The sequence below is a fragment of the Setaria viridis genome, chromosome 3, assembly GCF_005286985.2.
Source record: "Setaria viridis chromosome 3, Setaria_viridis_v4.0, whole genome shotgun sequence".
In the NCBI taxonomy this organism is placed as follows: Eukaryota; Viridiplantae; Streptophyta; class Magnoliopsida; order Poales; family Poaceae; genus Setaria; species Setaria viridis.
The window spans coordinates 42,836,916-42,859,319 of NC_048265.2; the positions used below are offsets into that span (position 1 = coordinate 42,836,916).

The 22,404-nt window shown below is 47.0% G+C and overlaps 4 protein-coding genes and 1 non-coding gene across 5 annotated transcripts; 2 read left to right on the forward strand and 3 right to left on the reverse strand.

Annotated features, from left to right (window-relative positions):
• The first annotated feature begins 4,860 nt into the window (after positions 1 to 4,860).
• Positions 4,861 to 10,119, forward strand: LOC117850275 (uncharacterized). The gene is made up of 7 exons (XM_034732095.2): positions 4,861 to 5,289; positions 6,779 to 6,970; positions 7,130 to 7,402; positions 8,261 to 8,363; positions 8,712 to 8,830; positions 9,002 to 9,169; positions 9,264 to 10,119. Exons 1-7 carry the CDS (start codon positions 4,942 to 4,944, stop codon positions 9,873 to 9,875), a joined length of 1,815 nt encoding a protein of 604 aa, XP_034587986.1. The 5' UTR covers positions 4,861 to 4,941; the 3' UTR covers positions 9,876 to 10,119.
• Positions 10,120 to 13,095: 2,976 nt separating this feature from the next.
• Positions 13,096 to 13,179, forward strand: LOC117851105 (small nucleolar RNA Z159/U59). Its single transcript, XR_004639470.1, has one exon. It is a non-coding gene; the product is annotated as a small nucleolar RNA Z159/U59 (small nucleolar RNA).
• A 4,668-nt stretch (positions 13,180 to 17,847) lies between these two features.
• On the reverse strand, positions 17,848 to 18,896 carry LOC117849308 (uncharacterized mitochondrial protein AtMg00810-like). Its single transcript, XM_034730863.1, has 2 exons — positions 18,434 to 18,896; positions 17,848 to 17,882 (listed from the first exon to the last, which is right to left on the reverse strand). Exons 1-2 carry the CDS (start codon positions 18,894 to 18,896, stop codon positions 17,848 to 17,850), a joined length of 498 nt encoding a protein of 165 aa, XP_034586754.1.
• Positions 18,897 to 19,229: 333 nt separating this feature from the next.
• Positions 19,230 to 19,625, reverse strand: LOC140222281 (uncharacterized mitochondrial protein AtMg00820-like). The gene has a single exon (XM_072292446.1). The coding sequence runs from the start codon at positions 19,623 to 19,625 to the stop codon at positions 19,230 to 19,232; it is 396 nt and encodes a 131-aa protein (XP_072148547.1).
• Positions 19,626 to 21,052: 1,427 nt separating this feature from the next.
• LOC117849309 (uncharacterized) lies at positions 21,053 to 22,404 on the reverse strand. The gene is made up of 3 exons (XM_034730864.1): positions 22,003 to 22,404; positions 21,723 to 21,915; positions 21,053 to 21,369 (listed from the first exon to the last, which is right to left on the reverse strand). The coding sequence occupies exons 1-3, from the start codon at positions 22,402 to 22,404 to the stop codon at positions 21,053 to 21,055; spliced, it is 912 nt and encodes a 303-aa protein (XP_034586755.1).

The window sequence follows — 22,404 nt, forward strand, 5'->3', positions numbered from 1 at the left end:
GAGAACTTTTAGTACTAGGCGGTGTTATGACCCGGTACTAAAAGGCCTCTAGGTTTCCAAATTAGGACCCAGTACTAATGCTAATATTAATACTGGGTTAAAAAATAACCGGTACTAAGACTGAGGACGAATGCTCATATTTAATATATATGAGCTAATCAATGGGTACTACACTAGTGCTCTGCTGTGAGAGGACGTTCACATAGTATATATACTTACACTCACCCTGTATACTCACATACACCTTCGAGAAACTGAATCGGCATATCTTAATTAACAAAGTCACTAAATGTTCTCCGCTGGTTAATTTTTTAAAATAAATCTAGAAAAATATGAACTCTAAATCTAGGAAAAATATGAACACTCCCGAGTTGAGAGTCAGAACCCGAGTGAATAGATTCCAACCCAAGTAACCTCTCTGCGCTCTTGGCTTACACATTTGCACGATCTTTTTTCTGAAGGAAAAAAATACACGTTTGGTCCATTACAAAACAGAGGCCAAGTCAGGGACTCAGAGTGCCCAACGGTCGGTCCCCGAGGCGGACCGGCAGATGGTCGCCGGCGCCACTCCATAGGCCGGCCAGCCGGTGCTGGCACGTACGGCGGCGCAGGAGTTTGGCTTGAGCCCGACGGCCGACCGGGATTCCAGGTCCCGAGCAGAGAGCCACCGGCTGCAGCGAATCGATGGGCCGGAGGGGAAGAATATGTGCGCCGTACGTGCTGGCAGGACAGGCCGGGGGCCGGCCACCGGCGTCCCTTTCCACGACACGAGCACGGAGCACCGGCCGGCGGGCGTGCGGGTGCGCCGTTGCGAGCGAGCGTACGTGCGCGCACTCGATCGAGAACGACATACTGGACTACCGCGCTGCCGTGCACTGCCGCATCGGTCCCATCGCTAGCATAGCTCCGTCTCCACTCCGCAGGCTCCGATCCTCCAACGGTTGGAAGCCCTGCAATCTTCCCTGCAAAAATGGAAGTATTGTTAGCTTAGGGTCCGTTTGTAAATGGAGCGGCTTTTATACTGTTTTCGGCTTCACCTTATTTTCATAAATGGATCGGAGATGTCAAATGTCCCATATACCCTGATATATGATTTGGTTGTTAAGCTGAATTGCATGTTTCCCTTCAGTTTATAATTTTAGTTCATGTAAAATAAAAAATAAATAGAAATATTTCTTACTAGTGATCAAGTTTTAAAAGTAGAGTGGTTTTTTTTTAAAAAAGAGTCATATGATCCTCACAAAGTGAACATATAGGAGTAATCAAGATAGAATAGCGTATTCTATTTCTTACACATGGGACCCCACACAACGTTTTTTTTTCAACAAACACACGACGTGGACAGTGGACCTCATCTCTTTGCTCTCCAGCCTCTTCATCTTCATCCCCATCCGCATGCTGTTCATTTGTGCTATGCTCTCTCTCTCTCGGTCAAAAGCAATGGATGGTAGATCGGTGGTGTGAGCAGAGCGGAGCGGGCTTGCAGGGTCAGGCTAGCCAGTCAGCTGCCGTGGAAGGCGACAGCGATGGCTGACGGGCGGCCGTTCGAGAGGTGCCGACGGCCGCTGCTCTCCAACCGCCACTGCTCCCCTCACCCTGCTTTGTGCCCACGGCCCACCGCTCCCCCACCGGTCCAGGTCCCGCGTGGCTCCCCCACTGGTCTTGGCGCCCGCAGCCACGACTGAATGGCGCGCTCGTGCAGAGGCAAAGGCAGTGAGCGCTACGCCCGCGCCATCTTGAGGGGTAGTTTGGTAGTAGCATGTGCAGGGATGGTGAAGGAGTCGGAGGAGGAGCCACTATTTTGGCTCCTTCCACCCAGTGCAAAAACGGCTCTGGCTCCATAAGTACTTCTTGCTTGAAGCCATTTTGAAATTGGGTATTTGGTAGAGCTCCTAGTGAAGCTGCTTGCGAAGCCGTTTTTGAAGCCTTACCAAGAGGCCCTTAAGGCCCCTTTGCCTAGACTGCCGAAGCAACACTATAGCAAGGAGCTAGAATGACAAACCGAGATCCAAAATGAACTACAAAAGTGAAGGAGTTGGAGGAGCCAGAAAAAGTAGCTCCACCGGTTCCGGCTCCACCTTGCTACAGTAGCACTACAGCAAGAGCTCCTTAGCTTGTAGTGTTACAAATGGTAGAAAGATGTCACGGCTTTAGCGGACCCTAAGGCGGGAGGGGGGGAGTGATCAGGGAGGGCTGAACGATGGAATGAGGTGCTAGCCGTGGTGCTAGAGCGATGGCGGGCTGTGAACCATGTGGCCTTGACACACTTCGTGAGAACCATTCCAACCACCCGATCATAATCACACGTGCGAGAAATAGGAGCGACGTGGCCGAATGAGCGTCCGATTTTGGGCCCGATTTCAAAATCAACTTTCGTCTTATAGAGATTCGCACACACCTTTTTCAGAATTAAAGGACCCATAGTTTCCGATTTGTTTAAGAATCCTTGAAACCTTAGGAGGCGGCCCTAGCCAGATGCTTGTGGTGGTCGTTGGCGGTTGGGCAGGTAAAGGAGGGGACGAGAGTATCATGGCGATGAGGTTAGCATTTAGAGCGGTTACGGTACATGATACATTATTTGTAAAATTTCCAAATGCTAATTATTGTTCCCACCACAGACCACAGAGCACCAAGAATAACCTAGCTGGCAGATAAACGCCCCCGGCCCTCCACACGAGAGAGAGAAAAAAAAAACAGAGCAGACACGACGGTGACTCTCATAGTACCAAGCATACCAACGGGAGCTCACAATTGGCCGGCGCAAGGAATCAATCATCATCATCGTCATGGCCATCGCCGTCGCCAGCTGCATCTAAACATTCCAAGACGTGATGTCATGTCACGCCAGGCCAGTAGGCGTGCACGCTCGCACGCCTTCGTGTCTGCTAATGTCTGTCCCCGGCTTTGCTTTAACTTTGCATTGCATTATTAGTTAGCCAGATAAAAAAGATGATCACACAAAAGATTATTTGGGGTACGATTCGATTAAAGAGGGGATGAAGGCATTATTGCCACCACTGCAGCTGCCACCGGTATACTGGTACGTGGGCCCTCACGCCCCCTGCGTCCGTTCCCCCACTCGTGCGCAGCAGCAGGCAGGCCTGCGAACGTTGACCTGGCAGGGCCCGCGAACCGGCAGCGGCGGGGCCCACTGGTCAGTTGGCACGGCACGAGCACGACTGGCTGGCTGCTTGAGGGGGCCTGGATGATACTTTGTGCGCCCAACGGTGGGGCTGGAATAGATTGTCCGGTATCTCAATTTTCATGCCTATTATCCAAAAGAAAAAGAAAAAACCATGCCGGGATCTTCTGCGGTCTTCCACCCGTCAAGCTATTTTTATGTCGTGTTTATCCCCGGCCATAGCGTTATCCAATTCGTAAGCTAAGTCACGCTTGAACCCACGTACCATGTTGCGGTCATCGGATTGTGGAGGAACTAAAGGGGATTTTATCGAACACGCGCTGAAGAACCGTATTCTACTTGAACATAGAATGTTTTTTTAGTTAATAAGAGTCTTTTGCACACAAGGCACGTAGTGATGGCGACGCCAAGAACTCAGCATTGGGGAGGTACTATGCTAATCACGGACTCTGAACCAGCTTGACTGGTCCATGCAAAATGCTTTTTTTTGGCGCGAAACCGAATGATTGTGGGAGCTCAAAATCAGAGCATGCAAGCATGGAATATCCAGGCATAAAAGCGCGAAGGTACTTGAAGAATAAACATGATTCCTTCGAGTTATTCCTCTCCATCTCCATCTTGGATGAAGAAGCTGCATGCAGCAACCGTTTCTTTCACACAATCTCAGTTTTGAATTTTTTTTTATCCCACCTGGTTTGCTCGCTTGGAGTAGGAGAGGTTCTTACGTTTAAATAAAAAAAACAGGCCTTCCCGGGATGTGGGGCCCACGATGGTGAGGGGAGCTTTCATGCATATGCCCTCCCATATTCTCCCTCACCAATGGCAGATTCCAGCTTCACAGAGGCAGCTGCTGCTCCGTCCTGCCATTTGGAGTTGGGATTGACCAGAATAGCCTCGCCCAAATATTAAAAACGGAATTAAAAAAAAAGGTAACATTATGTTTGGTGGGCATTTGGAAGGGGGACGACTAAGTCCAAGGTCCAAATAGTTCAACTAAACCTAGAAGGCAGCTAAGGAAGGCTATAATTTTCTTTGCTTAGAGCTAATGTATATAAATGGGTCATAAATCATACATTATTAATCATCAAAGTAAAAAAAAACCCAAAAAAATGAATATAAGTAATATACATGGGAATTGAGTCGTAGCTATTAATGTATATAAATATCTACAGAAAATAATAATATGTCTATGAATATAAATAATATAAATCTAGGTTGAAATCACTTTAATAAAAAAAATCAATTTAGTTTTAAATATGAGTTCGTGCTTTTGACCTAACAATGACGTGCTTCTCAGAACTGTGGGATCGCATCATCACAACCATTGTTTAACTGGCATCATGCACGACCGCATGATTGTCTTTGTGGCGGCTTGCATGATTAGCAATATCATGAGCAAAAGCTTATCCATATCCTGAGTATTTTCCTTCTCCTTCCTGGCAAAAGATCAAAAACCCCTAACAATTCAAGATAAATTCAAGAATCACTGAAATTTTCTCTCGAACGTCCGAGTCGGCACCTACGAAGTACTTAAAATTTAACCGGAAGCCGATCACAATTGACTGACGGTGGGCCCTGAGCGTGGAGAAAAGAGCATGTATGCCGAAGTGTAGTCAAACATAACGTTAAACCCCCAGGGGCAAACCCGTCTTTTCGTCCCTGATCTCCCTCCAATATAGCCGACCCCCGCAGCCGTCCCGACCCGACGACTCCCCCTCTCCCCCTCCTCTTCGCTTCGACACCTACACACATACACGCACAAAACCCGCGCGCTCGCGCTCTTGCCGTGCAGCGCCGCGATGGGCGCGACGGGGATGGCGACGGCGGCGGGGACGGCGGTGCTGGTGTACCTCGTCCTGTCGGGCCGGCTCTGCGGGGACGCCGTCGGAGACGGCCGGGAGGACCAGCTGATATCCTCCGCGGTGTCGGCGGCCGCGGCGGCGCGGCGCCGGCGCAAGGAGGAGGCCCGGGAGCGGGCGCGGCGGCAGCGGCGGAGGGAGCGGCGGTGGCCCGAGCGCGCCCCGGACGGGTGGGGCGAGGCCGTCGCCGTGGCGGCGCGCACCGTGCGTTTGACCTGGGCGGAGACGCTCGGCAAGTGGGCCCTCGGAGAGGTCGCCTTCGGGATCAAGTACTACATGCGGCAGCAGGTGCGTGCGCCGCCCTCGCCGATCGCCTGCCGGTTTCGTACTAATAGCAGCGGCGGCACCCGCGCTCTCGAGTCCCCATTGCGCCGTGGAATGTTCAATTTGTTCTTGGCGTGTTCTTGCGCGAGATTGTTTTTTTTTGAAAAAAAGATTTTCTACCTTTTGGGGTGCTTGGTTACCCTTGGAAGTGATTGGTTGCTTCCTCGGTAGTAGTAGTTTTCTGGGTCAGGCAGGCTTAGCTTGTCGCTTTTTTCCATTTTTCTTTGTGCCGTTTGAAAACCGCGAAAAGGGACAACATCTCATTGGAAGGATCTTGCGTGCAAGAAAAGATGGAGAAGAAACGCCCAATCTGTGCCAGGATTCCTTTTCTCCTGCTCCGATTTTTCGTCGCCATTTAACTGTGCCGTAGAGTAGGCTTGTCCTTGTTTCTTTGTTTCCCCTTCTTGATTGACAGCTTTTTTTTATTAAAGGAAATAGCGTAGGTTAGTAAATTTGATCCCATATTGCTCTGTTCTGAGAAACTAACAGTCACAGGCCGTTAGCTGCTTGTTGGCTAGTTAGCGATACTTTTTTTATGTTGTTGATGAAACTTTTTTAGGTTCAGTTTCCCGGCAAGTCCGTCCGTTTGGCTAGTTAGCGATACTTTTTTTATGTTGTTGATGAAAATTTTTTAGGTTCAGTTTCGCGGCAAGTCCGTCCGTTTGGCTAGTTAGCGATACTTTTTTTATGTTGTTGATGAAAATTTTTTAGGTTCAGTTTCGCGGCAAGTCCGTCCGTGTAGCTGCTTCCATTTTTGGACCAAGTCATACCTCGACGCTTATGTGGCAACATGTTATCCTAGCTAGCAACTAGCATATCCAAGGTCTCGTGACTACATGTGCCTAGTTTGCAGTTTGCGAACAATCTGGGAATGGGGTACATGTCTACATGCTGTCTTGGTTTTGGAGAACTCTTGCATGATGCATAATTCAACTAACAATTTAATGGATGATGGATAACTTCAATTATTTTCTCCTACTGACATCTGTTTTGACGGAATGCTACCTTTGCACCTCACGATATACATGTATAGTATTGGTTCATATATTTGGTGCTATGGTTCATCATGAAGTGGGACTACTTTAGCATACCTATTGAATTTGATTCCTTGTGATTTTAAATAAGAAGACTGTTTTATATATAACAGACCCTACTTTCCCTCCCAAAAACTGACTCCACTTTCGTTTATTTAGGCTGCAGAAATGTTAAAGTTAAGCGATCGTTAGATTTGAACCTGATACCTAACTTTAGGATAAGAATATAGGATGCTACTTGGCTTTAGCCTTTAGGTGCTCAAAATATTGTACAGTCCAGAATCACAAGTGCTGATAGATTTCTTCCAGAATTTGATGACCTCATCGCCTTACCTTTTTGTAATTTCTCATTTTTATCAGCCATGATGTCGACAGACTACATTTTGATATGGATATGACATCTCAGTTTACTGTTTCAGGGTAATCTGCAGCATGAGTATGCTGGAAGCGATTCTGTACTACTGGATGGGCCTGAGGTAAGGCAGGAGTTGATTTCGCTACTCAGATACCTGAATCAATGTATGTATTTCTCGAAGAAGCCATACAAGGTGTTTTTGGAGTTTGGTGGATATGACCAGAATGATGTTCTTATAAAGAAATCTAAGGCGAGGGTGCGTAAGTATCAGTCAATTCTTTTGTCAATTATGTGTTGAGACTTGAGACTCAACGTTCCATAACTGTGCTGAGCCAATAATTTTCTGTTCATACCAGTACTGAACTACTGATAACGAATGAAGACTAACCAGCTGAAATTCTCTGCTATCATGCAGCTCTTGAAGCCTGCTTTCACAGTTGTTTGCGATAGAAGTAGCAAATGCTTTCTCCTTTTCATTCGGGGGGCTATCAGTGTTAAGGAGCGGCTGACAGCGGCAACTGGTGCAGAGGTTCCATTTCATCATGTAGTGGTCCAAGAAGGTCGTGTTTCCAACCTAGTGTTGGGGTATGCCCATTGTGGAATGGTTGCAGGAGCTCGATGGATTGCTAAACGAGTCATTCCTTGCCTAAGCAAAGCAGTCGAGCAATTCCCAGACTACGAGGTTAAGGTAATTTCTTTCAGTTCTAGCGAGGTGATGTATTGATGTTTAACCACTCTGAATTGTCAAATACTCATGCCATTGAATATTGATAGTCTAGCGCTTTTAATTTGTAATGTGGACATATTTCCTCATTATCTACTCCATGGAATTGGTATAGATCGCGAAACTAGTGAACTACAATTCTCTGATTCTGTTTTAATTTCACTTCTTCATAAATTTATAATAGATGTTTACCTATGCACCAAACAAATTTAACAAAAAAATCTACCTAAGTTGTGAACCTAAAGCAAGTGCAACTGCAAGTTGTAACCAAGTGAAATATTTTCCCTTGAAATCAAAGTAAAAGAACTTTGAGGTGCTCTTGCAGTGTCAATGGATTTTGTATGATTCTCTAGTGCTGAGACAGAATGTTGAGAAAATAGATTGCCAAACTACTAATGTGTGAACTTAAAGTTATGACTACCATGAGTAGAGAGAATAAGAAGCCAGCACTCAGAAATATAAGAATTTTTAGCAAATTTGTATGGAATTAATGCTGAACAGCTTAATAGTGTTGTATCTGTTTTCTTCATTCACTTTTATTTTTGTTTATGTGTGATTTCAGTGTCACTACAATTTTGTTAACTAACCCGGTGCTACTCAAATCTCGTTCATGTAGAGAATCTAAAAAGAATTTATTGATTTTTTTCTATTAGTTTCTTTCATCCTAATGACTACTTTGCTTCAGAAAGGAATTTCTATCTATTCCTGCATTTCTTTGTATTCAAGTTTTATCACAAACAGTATGTGATGTTGAATATGTGTCTTGCATCCAACCCTTTCTTCGTTTTACTAACTCAATGGCAGCCTTTTTGTTTTATCTAGATCATTGGACATTCAATGGGAGCTGGGATTGCAACAATACTGACATACATCCTACGTGAGAACGAGAAGTTGTCATCATCCACTTGTATTGCATTTGGGCCAGGTACTGCATTTTTAGCTCAACAAACTATAGTTTTAACATTGGACACCATTTATCCTTCACTAAAATTCCATATTGGCATCATCCCGTAACACTTTAATGACTGGTTGCTTAGGTTCACCTGCCAGCATTTGCAATCATGCTTATCATTTTTTAGAAAAAGATCTGGCCATAGTCATATAAAAACAAAAGGATGGCAAAAAAAAAAAGGAATAATGATGTCATATTTATACTGAACCAATGTTTTAAGATGGCTGAGCTGAGCTGTGCATTAGCGGAGCATATTCCTCTGAATTATATCCAGAAGCCTAGATCATTACTAGAATCTAACATCTGTGAATTACTCTTCAGCTGCTTGCATGACGTGGGACTTGGCTGAGTCGGGTAAAGACTTTGTTACCACCATTGTTAACAGAAATGACCTAGTGCCATCCTTGGGCCTAGTTTCTGCTGCCAAGCTTCGTACAGAGGTACCTGTCAGCCAATTTATTTTTTGATATTTGAGTATCTGAGCAAAGCGGAATAAGGAATAATATTGAATAGTTAAGCAGTTGTTTAGAAGGAAGGAAAATTACTTTCCTCAAAAAGTTTCTGCCCTTAAAGGAAAAACATATATTTACCGTTGCTGTCAATGCTGGCAGGTTATGGCATCATCTTGGGCACATGACCTTCGCAAACAAATTCAGCAGACTAGGTTCTTAGGTTTTGTGAACCGTTCTGTGAGTTTCATCAGATCTCATGTGCCCTTCGTCTCTGATCCAAGATCTAAGGTTGTAGATGTTGATATGCTGCAATCTCAGAGTTCTGAGGTATAATAAATATGTTATTCCAAACACTAGTTCTTAAAACAGATGATCAGTTATGCCTAATACTTATGAGTCGATTCCTCATGGCTTCTGGCAGGCTGGGAGCAAGCCTTCAGCAGATACGCTTGCTATGGTAAAGAAACGCCCTGCGCTGGTTTTCTGGTCATGTGTTGCTGCACAGAAACAGACTGTTGAATCTTTTAAACAAACTCAGGACATGGAAAATCAAACTGACACTAATGTCAAAACTGTGAAAGTTACTAACGAAGCTGCTGCTGAGCTAGTCGCAATTGATCTTCGTGAGCTAAACCTTGAAGAATCAGATGAGGATAATGCTGACAGGGAGGAAAAGGGATCAGCGCTGAAAGAAACATACGAAGAAGAGGCCAGGGAGCTCCTAGATTCCTTGACCGACGAGAAGCAGGAGCTATTGCCGTCAACCTCTGCTCAAGAGCGACACCAGCTATACCCCCCAGGGAGAATATTACACATGGTTGGATTGCAAGAAGCAGAAGTAACCACAGGTGAGCAAGGAGCCCAGGAGGAGGTTCTCACACTGTACGAGACACCACGACATTTGTACAGTAAGATTCGACTAGCGGGGTCCATGATAAGCGAACATTACATGCCCAAATACATTAAGACAATGGAGCAGTTAATCGAAAAGCTTGCAGAGGAGGACATTGACAACCAGCTGGACTCATTGTAGCATCAAAAGTGTGTACAGGATAGTTATTGTACAGATCATGGAAAGGAAAGCCATTGTTTCAGGTTGCTAGTGCTTCGCTCTGATTGGTTAAAAGGTTTGTGGTAGCAATCTAGAAGCTGTACAGCACTACCAATTTGACTTTGGCCTGTTGATTTGTTGTCATTTCACTTTGATAGACATCTCAGGAGGAGCTCAAAGAGCTGAACCTGGTGACGGTTTCAGTATTTCAGTACTTTCAGCAGCAGCAATTGTTTCTAGCTGTGGATATTATTTTAACTTTTAACCATTGAGTGACGCAGCCATGTGGGGAATTCACCTCAAAAGACACGTTACCACTCTGCTTATCAATTAGGCATTTAGTTTCTAAGTAGTATCAATTCTGGTTTCCGTGATCGGTTTACTCAGATGTGTACAGCTTACGGCAGCTATTTTCTTTGCCATGTTTTAAATTGCTAAGACAGTTTACTCACTGTTTGTAGAATCTGGGCAGCTGTTTCTTTAACTGAATTTATGTGTACAGTATCTGGCACGTTACAGATCAAATTTTACGAATTTTTCTATCAATTTTGTGATGTTTTCACTTGTACGACGTTTTGGCCTAATGCAGAGCTGTTCAGTCATGCTTTCGGAAGGCATCAAATTGGTTTATTGCTGTCAATTCGTGATGCTTTTTTTTGGAAAAAGTTTAAATTACTGCCCTGAAGTATGAGCAATCGTTCGGATAACCCCCTAAACTAACAAATTGATTATTTAACCCCTCCGGTTTCCAAAATCAGTGCACAATACACCTTTTGCTCCAAATCAAAAATGGTTTTGCTTATGTGGCGGTGGTTTAATGCCAAATGGACTGATCAATGGGTCCACGTCAATGGTCGGCTCACTCTTTAGACGGGGCGAGATCGCGGCCAGAGGCTCTCACGGCGGCGGGAACGCGAATCGGGGTATCAGGCAAGCGGATCAAGCGGCAACAGCACGATTTTGGCGGACAGGACCGTGCGCTCACGACGCTTGTGATGCTGGGCAGCAAGCTGCAGCTGGTGATCGCGTTGCTGGTGCTGCTGGGCGGGAGATATGCATCCGGCCAGGAATGCCTCGACAATGACGATAATGGCATTCAACCTCCTAGTCCCTTGATAGCAAGCGTGGCCAGTGATCCTCCGGGTGCTGATTCTCAGCCTGTAGAGAGATGCATCATTGAGACATTGACAGGCCAAAGTGGCTGAGCTTGGATGCCGTTTCGAGCTATTTGAAGTTCCTTTTCCATTGCGCCAGCTGAACCTGAAGACTTCCTACTTGTTCTGCAGGATGAGCAAACGGCACTAAGGGTCTACGGTGGGGGCAAGAGGAGGGAGGAACTTGGAGAAGCAGAACCACTGACATGGACCCATTAATCAGTCCATGTGGCATTAAACAGCTGCCACATAAGCAAAACCGGTTTTGATTAGGCGCAAAAGGTATATTGCGCACTGGTTTTGGAAATTGGAGGGGTTAAAGGAACAGTTTCTTAGTTTAGAGGTTATCTGAACTTTGCTCATACTTTAGGATAGTAATTCGGACTTTTTTTCTTTTTTTTAATAAAGCTGAGCTTTATATTGCACACTTGTACAACGTATAGCTCTGTTTGGAATAGGTCAAGTACTGCTTATGGCCAAAATAAGTTGAGAAGTAGCTGTACGGCGCATTTTTTTCAGCTTCTCTTGACCTTGCTTCTCACCACAGCTCCCAAATGTACTAAAATGTAAAAGCTGGACTAGATCTGAAGCTGGACTAGATCTGCTTCTTAGAGAAGCGCTTTTTGCATATTAGTACAGCTTATTTAAGAAACACTTGACCCACTCCCCACCTCTTGGCCATGGTAGTTGGTAGCCCATACCTTCCACGGTGCAACGCTGGTGACTGACCGGTATTGTTAGTTGTTATCGTGCATATCAATAGGGGACAGGGGGTGTGACTAAGGTTGTCATATAATGTTGCATTAATGTCCTGTGTGCTGTCTATCCCAGAGTGTCAAAATACACAAGCTCGGTGTCCACGTGATCATGCCTGTTCTTTTTACATAAGCCAAGGATTCCACGTAACAGAGAAGCTTGTTGCATATGTTTTGTTCGAGATTTATTTCACTGTAGATCAACTAACCGTGTTTCAAATATCGAAGAACGACGTCTACAATATTAACACTTGCAATAGAAAACTTCAGGCGCCTAAAATATATGAGGTGTTGACAAATAAGGTAAAAGAAAAATATATCATTGCTCTTCATTAATTGCAAAAAAAATGCACTAAGGTTATGTGAGTGGTGAACTGCTGAACTAGATGACCATAAAAACATGGGTGTACTAGACGGAGAAGCAGAACTTCGATGACAAATTGATGCTAGGTAGCAAGAGTTGGATACATTTAAGGGCATGCACAAGAATCAGCAATGGCAAAAGAGTCATATGAGATTGAGAATTGAATACCCGAAAAAAAAAAGATTGGGATTGAAGAAGACATCATAAGAAACTAATACCCTCCTTCATCAACTCCTAAGCTTAAGTGTCGCACTGCTGTGCGACCTGGAAGCTATTTTGGTTTACATTGTGGCTGTTGGAGGTGCTCGTAGGGTAGTTGGGTAGGGTTGCATGCGTATATTCATAGGGTTGCGTGTGCGTGCATCTGTGTGAGCGTCTGCACTATGTTTCGAAAAAAGGGAAAATATGGTGCAGGGGCTAGTGTATTTTGGCCAGTGGGACATATATTTTGCGGCAGTGAACATTATTGTCGGATTTTGGTCTGTGAACATTCTGCCAATTGTATGTTATAATATGCATATGTACGAGATCTGTGAACATTTGAGAACCATAGTATTCACTCCACGTGTATGAAATGGGCTTGATTGTTAGAGTGGGCTCCATAGTAAATTGGGCCAAAATTAACATGTGTAGAATGGACTAGACCTATAAACATTGTTCTACAAAATGGGATTAGTAAAAAAAAAAGAACGAACTAGGCCTCAAAACGGATTCTGCCATAACTGAATTTCCTCAAAGTGGGCCAAAGCCCACATTACTTGGGCTTAGAACTGAACCTAGACTCAGCAATCACATATGCCGTTCGGATGAATTATGACGACAAAATTCATCACAACATCTTGCCAAGTCAGATCCACAATCCGTCACAACCTTTTTGTCACGTCAAATCCATGTCACTAGGTTGCAGAAATTTAAGACGGGTCGATTGTGCTCCGATGATGATGTAAAATGAACTTTCGTTCTTCTGAAGTTACAACGTGGAAGAACAATTTTGAGACCTAAACTGAGGATAGGGATCCGCGAGTTTTTTTTAAGGGAGATCCCTGTAGAGACCTTTGATGTTAAAGTAGTGGCCTGATTCACATCTTATTATCACGCAGAGGGATCCGAACCGCCTTCCAGATCTTGCAAACGGCACTGCAGCCATCGACTCGTGACATTTTCATGTTTCAAAAGTAACGATGCATAATGTCATAAAAGTAACGACGATACCATATTGTCATACTTTCTAAAAAAAAACTCTCAATCGTCACTGAATTAGATTAGACCCACAAGATAGGAGGCAAACTTATAATAATTGGTGACAAAAGCTTATGGTCACATCATATTTTTTTTTTGGTAGTGTATGAGTTGTTTGTACATATGAATTTAATGTTCTACTAGTGACATAATGATACAAAAAGCATTAGGATTGAATTAGTCTTACAAACCAAAGTGGCCAAGAAGGCTCAAAAGGAAAAGAAGCACAACACAAGACAAGAAACCTTTATTTTCTCGACTAGCTTAAAACTCCCTAATCCCATCTCGTGCGCGTATCATTTGTTCAATTGGTCATCCGACGAGTCGTAGGCATCGCTATGTTCTCTTTTGACCACAAGGGTGAGATGGTTGGGATGGGTGCCTGATGTACCCCTGATATCATCCTCCGAACCCTGCACCTCCTCTTCAGCAGCTTTGAAGCAGTTGATACTCGCGTTGACATGTTTGAGAGCTGCAAGATTCTGCAGCCCGACAACTAGGCCACCTTGCCCATACTTGAACTGGCACCGTGCCTGCAGTTCTACTTTCAGGCTTTGGACCTTTGGCATGGCTCCTGGCTCAAACTCCAATGCAGCCTCTTGGTCACCACCGAAACTGAACTTAAGCAAGCTCTGGAACCCTTGTTTACGGATGGAATGCCTTGGGTGGAGGTTGTCACCATTGTACCGTAAGCGTACGGTAAGAGAGGCCAACATGGGTAAACTTGCAAGAATCTCTATACCTTTCTTGGTCACCTTACCCTGAACTGAAATGCGGAGGCGGACCAGGTTGACGAATGACCTCATTTGGCTTGGTATGGCACTCAAAGGTTAGGGAAGGTAAAGTCTCTGAAGTGGCGGTGTAGAGCGACAAGATGCCATCAGTGCAGTTGCTACGACAGAATCATGCGCGAGATACAGTGTTCGAAGGCCCATGAGCAGTTTGGAGAGAGTCGAGACTGATGCTTTCCTGTGGCCTTCCACATCACATGCTTCGGTTGTATAATAGGAAAAAACTATAAGGAACCTCAGTTTGGTGAGATCGCCGAGCTCCTGGATAACCTTTGCAGATGATATACCGAGTTCGATCGTTGATAGCTCCTCCAAGGCTTGCATATTTCCAATTCCTTCCGGCAGCTGCACACCCGCTGGGACAAAAAGACGCACCAATTTCTTCAGTTGAACAATACTTGCGGGTAGTTTATTAATGCCACTCCTTTTCACATCTAGCGTCTCCAGATGTTGCAGCTTTCCTATTTGTTCTGGAAGCTCGCTGCACCGACCAGTTATTACAAGGTACTTCAATGGAGTGAAACTTTCAATATGCACATTGCGATCTCCAAAAAGGCATTTTCCTTGGATATTCAGCACACGCAGGGCGTGGCTACTAAAAAACTGAGGGATATAATCACCCAGCTGATCAGAATCATTAAAGATATGAACTGATCGAAGATGAGATGTATTCTTCAGTTCTTTTGCCATCTCTTCTGCTTCGGAAAAATCTGTTTGGATGGATAACCGGCGCATCTTGTTTGAAAAATTCCCAGAAAAATCTTTACCATTCCATATAACAACAAAATTGTCTTCCACAGCTTGTGATACAATAAAGTCGAATATGACATCGTGAACTCTGCAAAACTTCACTGCTCCACCTGCCCTGATCTTTGTAGGCTGGACCATGCTTCTATTGATCAACGCATTCAAGTAACTTTCGCCTACCTGCTCCATACTCTCTGTGTTTTGTCCCGGAATTAATCCTTCAGCTACCCATGTCCGGATCAACCGTCGACAATCAATAGAATAATCCTCTGGAAACACACTCAGATACAGCAAACAACTCTTTAGATGGTGAGGAAGATCAAAGTAACTAAGGAACAGAATTCTTTTCATTTTCTGAATCTGAGAAGCTGTCCCAACTGCAGAAGAAATAGAGTTCGATATGTTTTCCCATTCTTCCACCCTGTGGCATCTGTTTGCTAACAAACCAGAAATACTTATTATGGCTAATGGCAAGCCACCACACTTCCTCAAAACTTCAGTGGCTACTGCCCTCAAAACTTGGGGACAATCTTCACTGGAGAGAAATATTCTTCTAAAGAATAGTGTATGAGCGTCGTCTTCACAAAGTGGCTGTGCTTCATACATATACCCATCAATGCCGGTGCAACATGATTGAGCTACTTCTTTACTGCGTGTTGTAGTAATTATTCTACTTCGACTATTGTTGACAGGTAAGGCACATTTCACTTGCTCCCATGCTGATATGCTCCAGATATCGTCAATCACAATGAGGTACCTATATGCATTTGTTGGCACAACAAATAAGGAAAGCAAATATTACTTTTCAATATATAGACAATATATCTTGTTGAAACCTGAGATGTCCCGAGCAATTTCATAAATATGGTTTAAAAAAAAGAAAAGAAAAAAAAAGGAAGACTCGAACTTAGATGGATAAAGTTAGTATGAGATAACAAATATCCTAGAGAACCGTAGACTGAAAAGCATCATCATCATCATCATTATTACTTCATTCATCTTGGAACTGAGCTCAGTTCATAATAACAGCAGCATTTATATGTGTAGAGAATGTGAAACTGTGAAAGAAAAATACTACATCCGTCCTTAAATATATGATGTTTAGAGAGTACTTTAGACCCATAAGCCGAGTCAAAGCTACCTAACAAGTCATGATTCACCCGTGCAGCTCATAGGATTGAATCCTGGGTTTTCTTGTTCCATGCAAGGTTACCTTACTATCTCATCTGACAATGGTCAATCTCACAAAGGAATTTTTTTTTTCATTTTGACCTTTGTTGTCAGAAAACTCTGATGATGGTTTAGGCACCTGACTTCAAATGCGAAAAACTTTCCAACTACAAATTTATAGATATATTTGGAGCTATAATTTCATATAAATATTTTCCTTCATTGACTCTACATGAATATTTATGAATTACAAATTGGCAAGGTGACATTTAGTTTTTCCAGCTTCACTTTGGAACAACTTAAATATTGTACATATTATAACTTCATTCATCTTGGAACTGAGCTGACGCATGTCAGAGTCAAAAAAGAGGTTCGATGAGTTGATCGTACTTAACCAATCTACATCATCATTTCACCACGTTACAGAGTGATTTATGATCACTGTTAGATAGTAAAATATTTTTAAATCATAAACACAAAATCTTCCTGACCTTTTTCTTTCAAAGTGATTTTTATTTCCTAAACAATTCATTGTGAAAAATAATTTTCCCAACGGTTTCATAACAGAACGTTAGGGATACTAAGTGCTGACCATAGTGCTAAATAGGTGCGGCCTGAAAATAGAGCTGGGGTTCCTCTTTCAAAGTCTCTTATATAATATTAGCTATCCTAAATGGTTCCAAGCTCCAACCGTGTTGCTTATTTGAAATGGTTCCAGTCTCCCAGCTTAAAGCTGTTAGGAACTGTCAAAGACAACCATGCATGCCGCCGCCCTCTGATATGTGCGCTCTTTTTTAATAGTGGTAGGGAATGAAAACAAATTTGATCTTTGATAGCATGGAGTAAAATTCGACTTATTCCATATCCCATTCTTAAATCTGTCAGATTATAATGAATTCGTAGTTATTTGATGGAATAGAATTGATTTCAATAATCCCATTGAAATATCATACACACATACAGCCAGTTTCTATACATAGCAATCACATATCTACTTGCTGCTTGCACGTGACTACAAAAAACTACCTGAACGACTTGGCCAATGTGACACATAACCCCTATCATGGTTGATGGGGTCCAGATGACATATGTTTTTTGTTTTTTTTTTGCGAGGAGATGACATGGAATTTCACTATATAGCAATACAGATATGTGTCAGCTATGGGAGTTGTACTTATTGGCCCTTATCAATTTTGAAACATTTGTTTCGATTTATATAGAAAAATATCACTCAGAGCATTTGCACTAGATGAATTTTACGAGATAAAAAATATATTCCATGACAGGACCTGATATGATGAACTGGATATATTTGAACAAGGAAATCATGGTATTACCTCTTGTCGATCAAGTATTCTCTCAAAGTGCGTATCAGCTGCTCCGTCTCCCATCTTTCAGACCGATCGTACTCGCTCTTATTGATTCGAGAGAGTACATCTCTTAGAAGCTTCTTGATACGAAGGGTTTGTAACTCTCATCGAGAGGATGGCACTAGGAAGAGTTGGGGTAATTTTCTTGGTTTTCTTTCCAAAATACCATGTCCAACCAAGGATTGGGGATACATATTTATAGCTGGCCTAGCAGCCAACCAGCCAAGCATCAAGGCATATGCTAGTCTAAGATACCTTTGATGCTGTCCTATCTAGTCTAAGATGCCTAGGACTGTCCTACCTTAAAAGTAGTCAACAAAGTGGTGTTGCAGCAAGCATATGCTGCAGCCCCACTATCCTCCGGTCAACAAACTGGTGCTGCAGCAAACAGAGCAGATGCTGCAGCCCCACAACAAAGCAGTCAATAGGCAGGTGCTGCAGCAAGCAGATGCTGCAGCCCCACAAGGACCAGTACAGCAGCAAGACTTATCCAGCATTCTCCCCATAAGTCTTGTGCATCGTCTTGTGGGAAAGTTGGACCATCCCGGTCCTGGAACAGAGCTCAAGAAACTTGATCCTCCCAAGGGGCTTTGTGAGTAGGTCCGCAAGCTGATCCTTGGTGTTGATGTAGCTCGCCTTGATGCTTCCTTCCTCCAAGCAGCCTCGGATGAAGTGGTACCTCACTCGGATGTGCTTGCTCCGCTCATGGAAAATGGGGTTCTTTGCCAGGGCCAGAGCGGACTTGCTGTCCACTCTGAGCTCCACCGCTCTAGTGTCTCTGCCGAGGAGATCACCGAGCAGTCGGGCAAGCCAAAGCGCCTGAGTCGAAGCAGTGGAGGCCGCTATGTACTCGGCCTCGCAGCTGGATAGCGCCACCACCTGCTGCTTGACCGACTGCCATCTAACGAGGCACTTGCCGAGGAAGAAGAGAATCCCGCTCGTGCTCTTGCTGGTGTCGATGTCGCCGGCATGGTCGCTGTCGCTGTACCCGACGAAGTGTGCCGCCCCGGGACACCTCAGGTAGAAGAGACCGTGGTCAAGAGTCCCCGCAACGTAGCGGACGATCCTCTTCACGGCCTGCTGGTGCTCCATCGTCGGTCGCTGCATGAACCGACTGACGTAGCCGACGGAGAATGCCAAGTCCGGCCGTGTGTGGGCGAGGTAGTGAAGGCTCCCCACAAGACGTCGGTACTGCGTAGCGTCTACCTCCTCTGTCGTGCTATCGCGGCTCAGCTTCAGCCTCTTCTCCATCGGAGTGAGAGCTTGGTTGCAGTCGATGAGCCCAGCTAGCTCCACGACACGCTTAGCGTAGGCGGTCTGTCGAAGCGTGATCTCGGAGTCATCCTGGTGCACCTCGATCCCCAGGTAGAAGGAGAGAGGCCCCAGGTCACTCATCTCGAAGGTGGCCTTCATTTCTTCCTTGAACGCCGCTACCTCCGCATCCTTGGTGCCGGTGATCACCAAGTCGTCGACGTAGACACCCACCAGCAGGGCATTTTCTCCATTGCCCCGCTAGTAGATGGCCGCCTCGTGCGGGCTTTGCTCGAAGCCCATCCCTTTGAGTGTGGAATACAACTTGGCATTCCACACCCTCGGTGCCTGCCGCAGGCCATAGAGGGCCTTGCGCAAGCGCAGCACCTTGCCCTCCTTGCCGGGGATCGCAAAACCTGGCGGCTGGTGCATGTAGACCTCGTCCTTCAAGTCGCCGTTAAGAAACGCCGACTTGACATTCATGTGATGAACGCGCTAGCCTTCCTGGGCGGCCAACGCAAGGAGTTGCACAGACTCCATCCGTGCCACGGGGGCGAAAGCATCGTCGAAGTCGATCCCCTCCTGCTGCACGAACCCGCGTGCCACCAAGCGAGCCTTGTGCTTGACGATGGCACCGGATTCATCCCTCTTCAGCTTGAACACCCACTTAAGGGTGATCGTGCGGTGACCACGAGGAAGGTCAGCAAGCTCCCAGGTGCGGTTCTTCTCAACCGCGTCCATCTCCAACTGCATCGCGGCGCGCCATGCCGCGTGTCTCTCGACCTTCGCGAAAGACCGAGGCTCGCCGTCGTCGCACGCAAGGTGCAACTGTGCCTCCAGGTCGTGAGGTACCAGTCCCAGCACCGGCTGGTCGCTGAGGAGGTCTTCCATCGTACGGTACTACAATTTCTCGCCGTTGTGGTACGCGTCAATGCGCTCCTCATCGTGAGAGAGCGGAGTAGCGAATTCCACTGGGTTGTGCTTGACATGAGCTGGTGTCAGAGTAGACGTGCCCGGAGGGGTGGCTGTCGGTGTTGGAGTACGTGGTGTCGCCGGCTGTGGTGGTGCCGGCGAGAATCTCGTCGCAGCCGGAGTCGTGGCTGGAGAGCGTGGCGCTACCGAAGTAGCAGGCGTCGGAGTCGGTGGAGGTTCGGGGACTGGGGTAGGCACGCTCGGCGAAGAAGAACTACCTACTCCCCCAGCTTCCTCGAAGTGGATGTACTCGACAGTGAAGTTGTTGTACGTCGGAGTCGAACCGTCGTCCACTGCCTTGTCCCACGCCCATCCTCACCCTTCGTCAAACACAACATCGCGCGCTATGCGCACACGCTGTGTCTCCGGGTCGAGAATTCGGTTGGCCTTCAAGCCCTCGACGTAGCCGATGAACACTCCTGGAGTGCTCTTGTTGTCAAGCTTGCCGATGTGGCCAAGCTCCTTGGCAAACGCAAGGCAGCCAAAGACCCGCAGGTGGGACACGGCCGGCTTGCGCCCATGCCAAGCCTCGTACGGCGTCCTGCCGTCGAGCGCCTTGGTAAGCGAGCGGTTGAGGATGTAGACAGCCGTCACCACCGCCTCTCCCCAGAGAACAGTCGGCATCCCCCTCTGCTTGAGGAGGGCCCGAGCCATCCCCACAACCGTCTGGTTGCGCCGCTTGACAACGCCGTTCTGCTGCGGGCTGTACGACGCGGAGTAGTGGCGCTGAATGCCCTCATCAGCGCAGTACAACGTGAATTCAGCCGCCGTGAATTCGCCGCCGTTGTTGGTGTGCAGCATGCGCAGCTTGCGGCTGCACTCCGCCTCCGCAGCAGCCTGCGTGCGCCTGATGGCGTCCGCAGCCACCCCCTTGCTGCCGAGGACCATCACCCACATATAGTGGGAGAGGTCGTCGATGAGCAGCAAGAAGTAGCATCGTCGTCCGGTATGGCCGGTGTCACCAGTCCACACAAGTCCCCGTGCACGAGCTCGAGCCGCTCCTTGGCTCGGAAGCTCGCCTGCTGGGGAAAGGGGAGCCGCCTCTGCTTTGTCAACACACAGACATCATAGAACTGCTCCACATGATCGAGACATGGCAGGCCTCGCACCATCTCCTTGGCACTGAGCCGCTTCAGGGCCTCGAAGTGAAGGTGCCCGAAGCGCTCGTGCCACTGCCACGCCTCGTCGTCCCGATAAGCAGCGAGGCAGAAGGGTTGTGCCACCTGCACATTAAGGATGTAGAGTCGATTTGCGCCTTTGGTTACCTTGGCAAGAAGGCGACGACGGCGGTCCCAAATCCTCATGACTCTGTTGTCGATCACGACGCGTGAACCGTTCTCTTCTAGCTATCCCAGGCTGATGATAGAGTTCCTCAGCGCGGGGATGTAGTACACTCCGGTGAGCAGCCTGTGCTCTCCAGACTCGGTGGTGAAGATGACGAAGCCGACGCCCTTGATCTCTACGCCGGAGGCATCCCCAAACTTGACGGTGCCTCGGACGCTAGAGTCAAGCTCGGTGAAGAACTCCCGCTGACCGATCATGTGCTGGGTAGCGCTGGTGTCGAGGCACCACCCCTCAGTTTTATCGTTGTTGGAGCCGTCGCCGAGGAAGGCGTGTGCCCTCGGCTCGTCAAGGTGGAGGAGAGCCGCTGTGGCTGATGCCGCTGGAGATAGCTCGATGCTTGCGTGTGCCAGGAGCAGAGCCGGCTCCTCCTCCACTGCCAGTACGACGTGAGCCTGGCCGCGTATCGGCTGTCGACAGTCCTTGGCCAAATGGCCAAGCCTACCACAGTTGCGGCACGTGTCGTCTCGTGGCGGCCTGTGCTCGCCGGCAGCACCACCCTTGGCGCCTCCTCGCGCGCCGCCCTAGGTACCTCGTCGCGCCTTGGGCGCCTTGCGCGGCTTGCTACGCCTGCAGCCGCCTGTCGAGGAAGAAGACTCCCCCTTCTTCCGATCACCCTGGCGGGCCTCCCACTACTCCTAAGTGAAATGGAGCTTCCCGCCAATGATGACAGGCCTGAGGGAGGCTGTGACTCGTCGCTGTCGATGACCTTGAGGCGACCTATCGCCTCCTCGATCGACATCCTGGAGAGGTCCAGCAAAGACTCGATCGAGCGAGCAATCTGCTTGTACTTCTCGGGTATGCAGCGGAGGAGCTTCTCGACAGCTCTCTCCTCACCGTAGGTGTCATCACCGTACTGCACCATCTTCTGCAACAGAATGTTGAGATGGAGAGCAAAGTCATCAACGTCCTCACCTGGCTTGAAGGCCAGGTTCTCCTACTTCTTGCGAAGTGCCTGCAGTGTGGACTTGCGGGCGCGGTCGCTGCCGATGCGTGTTGCAGCGATGGTATCCCAAGCCTCCTTGGCAGTCCGCTTCTGGGAAAGCGAGAACTGCATCTCGGGCGAGACTGTAGCGATGAGGGCATCTAGCGCCCGTCGATCCTCATCGTAGTCGACATCACCGTACCGGACTGCCTCCCACATGTGCCGCACCTGGAGCCTCACCCTCATCACCACGGCCCACTCAACGTAGTTGGTCTTGGTGAGGGTAGGCCACCCACCACCGGGGCCGACTTCCCTGACAACAGTCTGGGCCCCATGGCGACCATGACGGCGGTCCGGGGAGGGAGATCCGCGCTGCATGTAAGGGCCGCGCTCTTCGTCGACCCGGCCGCCGCGCCGCCGATGGAACTCCAT

Excerpts from the sequence above, each read along its gene's own strand:
- LOC117850275 (XM_034732095.2), top strand. The coding sequence starts at position 4,942 with ATGGGCGCGACGGGGATGGCGACGGCGGCGGGGACGGCGGTGCTGGTG. Across the intron at positions 6,971-7,129 it reads TAAAGAAATCTAAGGCGAGG|CTCTTGAAGCCTGCTTTCAC; the intron begins GTGCGTAAGTAT and ends GCTATCATGCAG. Across the intron at positions 9,170-9,263 it reads TGCAATCTCAGAGTTCTGAG|GCTGGGAGCAAGCCTTCAGC; the intron begins GTATAATAAATA and ends GGCTTCTGGCAG.
- LOC117849308 (XM_034730863.1), bottom strand. The coding sequence starts at position 18,896 with ATGAAGGCCACCTTCGAGATGAGTGACCTGGGGCCTCTCTCCTTCTAC. Across the intron at positions 17,883-18,433 it reads TGCCGGCGACATCGACACCA|CATCTGCTCTGTTTGCTGCA; the intron begins GCAAGAGCACGA and ends GTGGGGCTGCAG.
- LOC140222281 (XM_072292446.1), bottom strand. The coding sequence starts at position 19,625 with ATGGAAGACCTCCTCAGCGACCAGCCGGTGCTGGGACTGGTACCTCAC.
- LOC117849309 (XM_034730864.1), bottom strand. The coding sequence starts at position 22,404 with ATGGAGTTCCATCGGCGGCGCGGCGGCCGGGTCGACGAAGAGCGCGGC. Across the intron at positions 21,916-22,002 it reads CCCGCAAGTCCACACTGCAG|AAGATGGTGCAGTACGGTGA; the intron begins GCACTTCGCAAG and ends ATTCTGTTGCAG. Across the intron at positions 21,370-21,722 it reads CGAGTCACAGCCTCCCTCAG|CGGCATCAGCCACAGCGGCT; the intron begins GCCTGTCATCAT and ends AGCTATCTCCAG.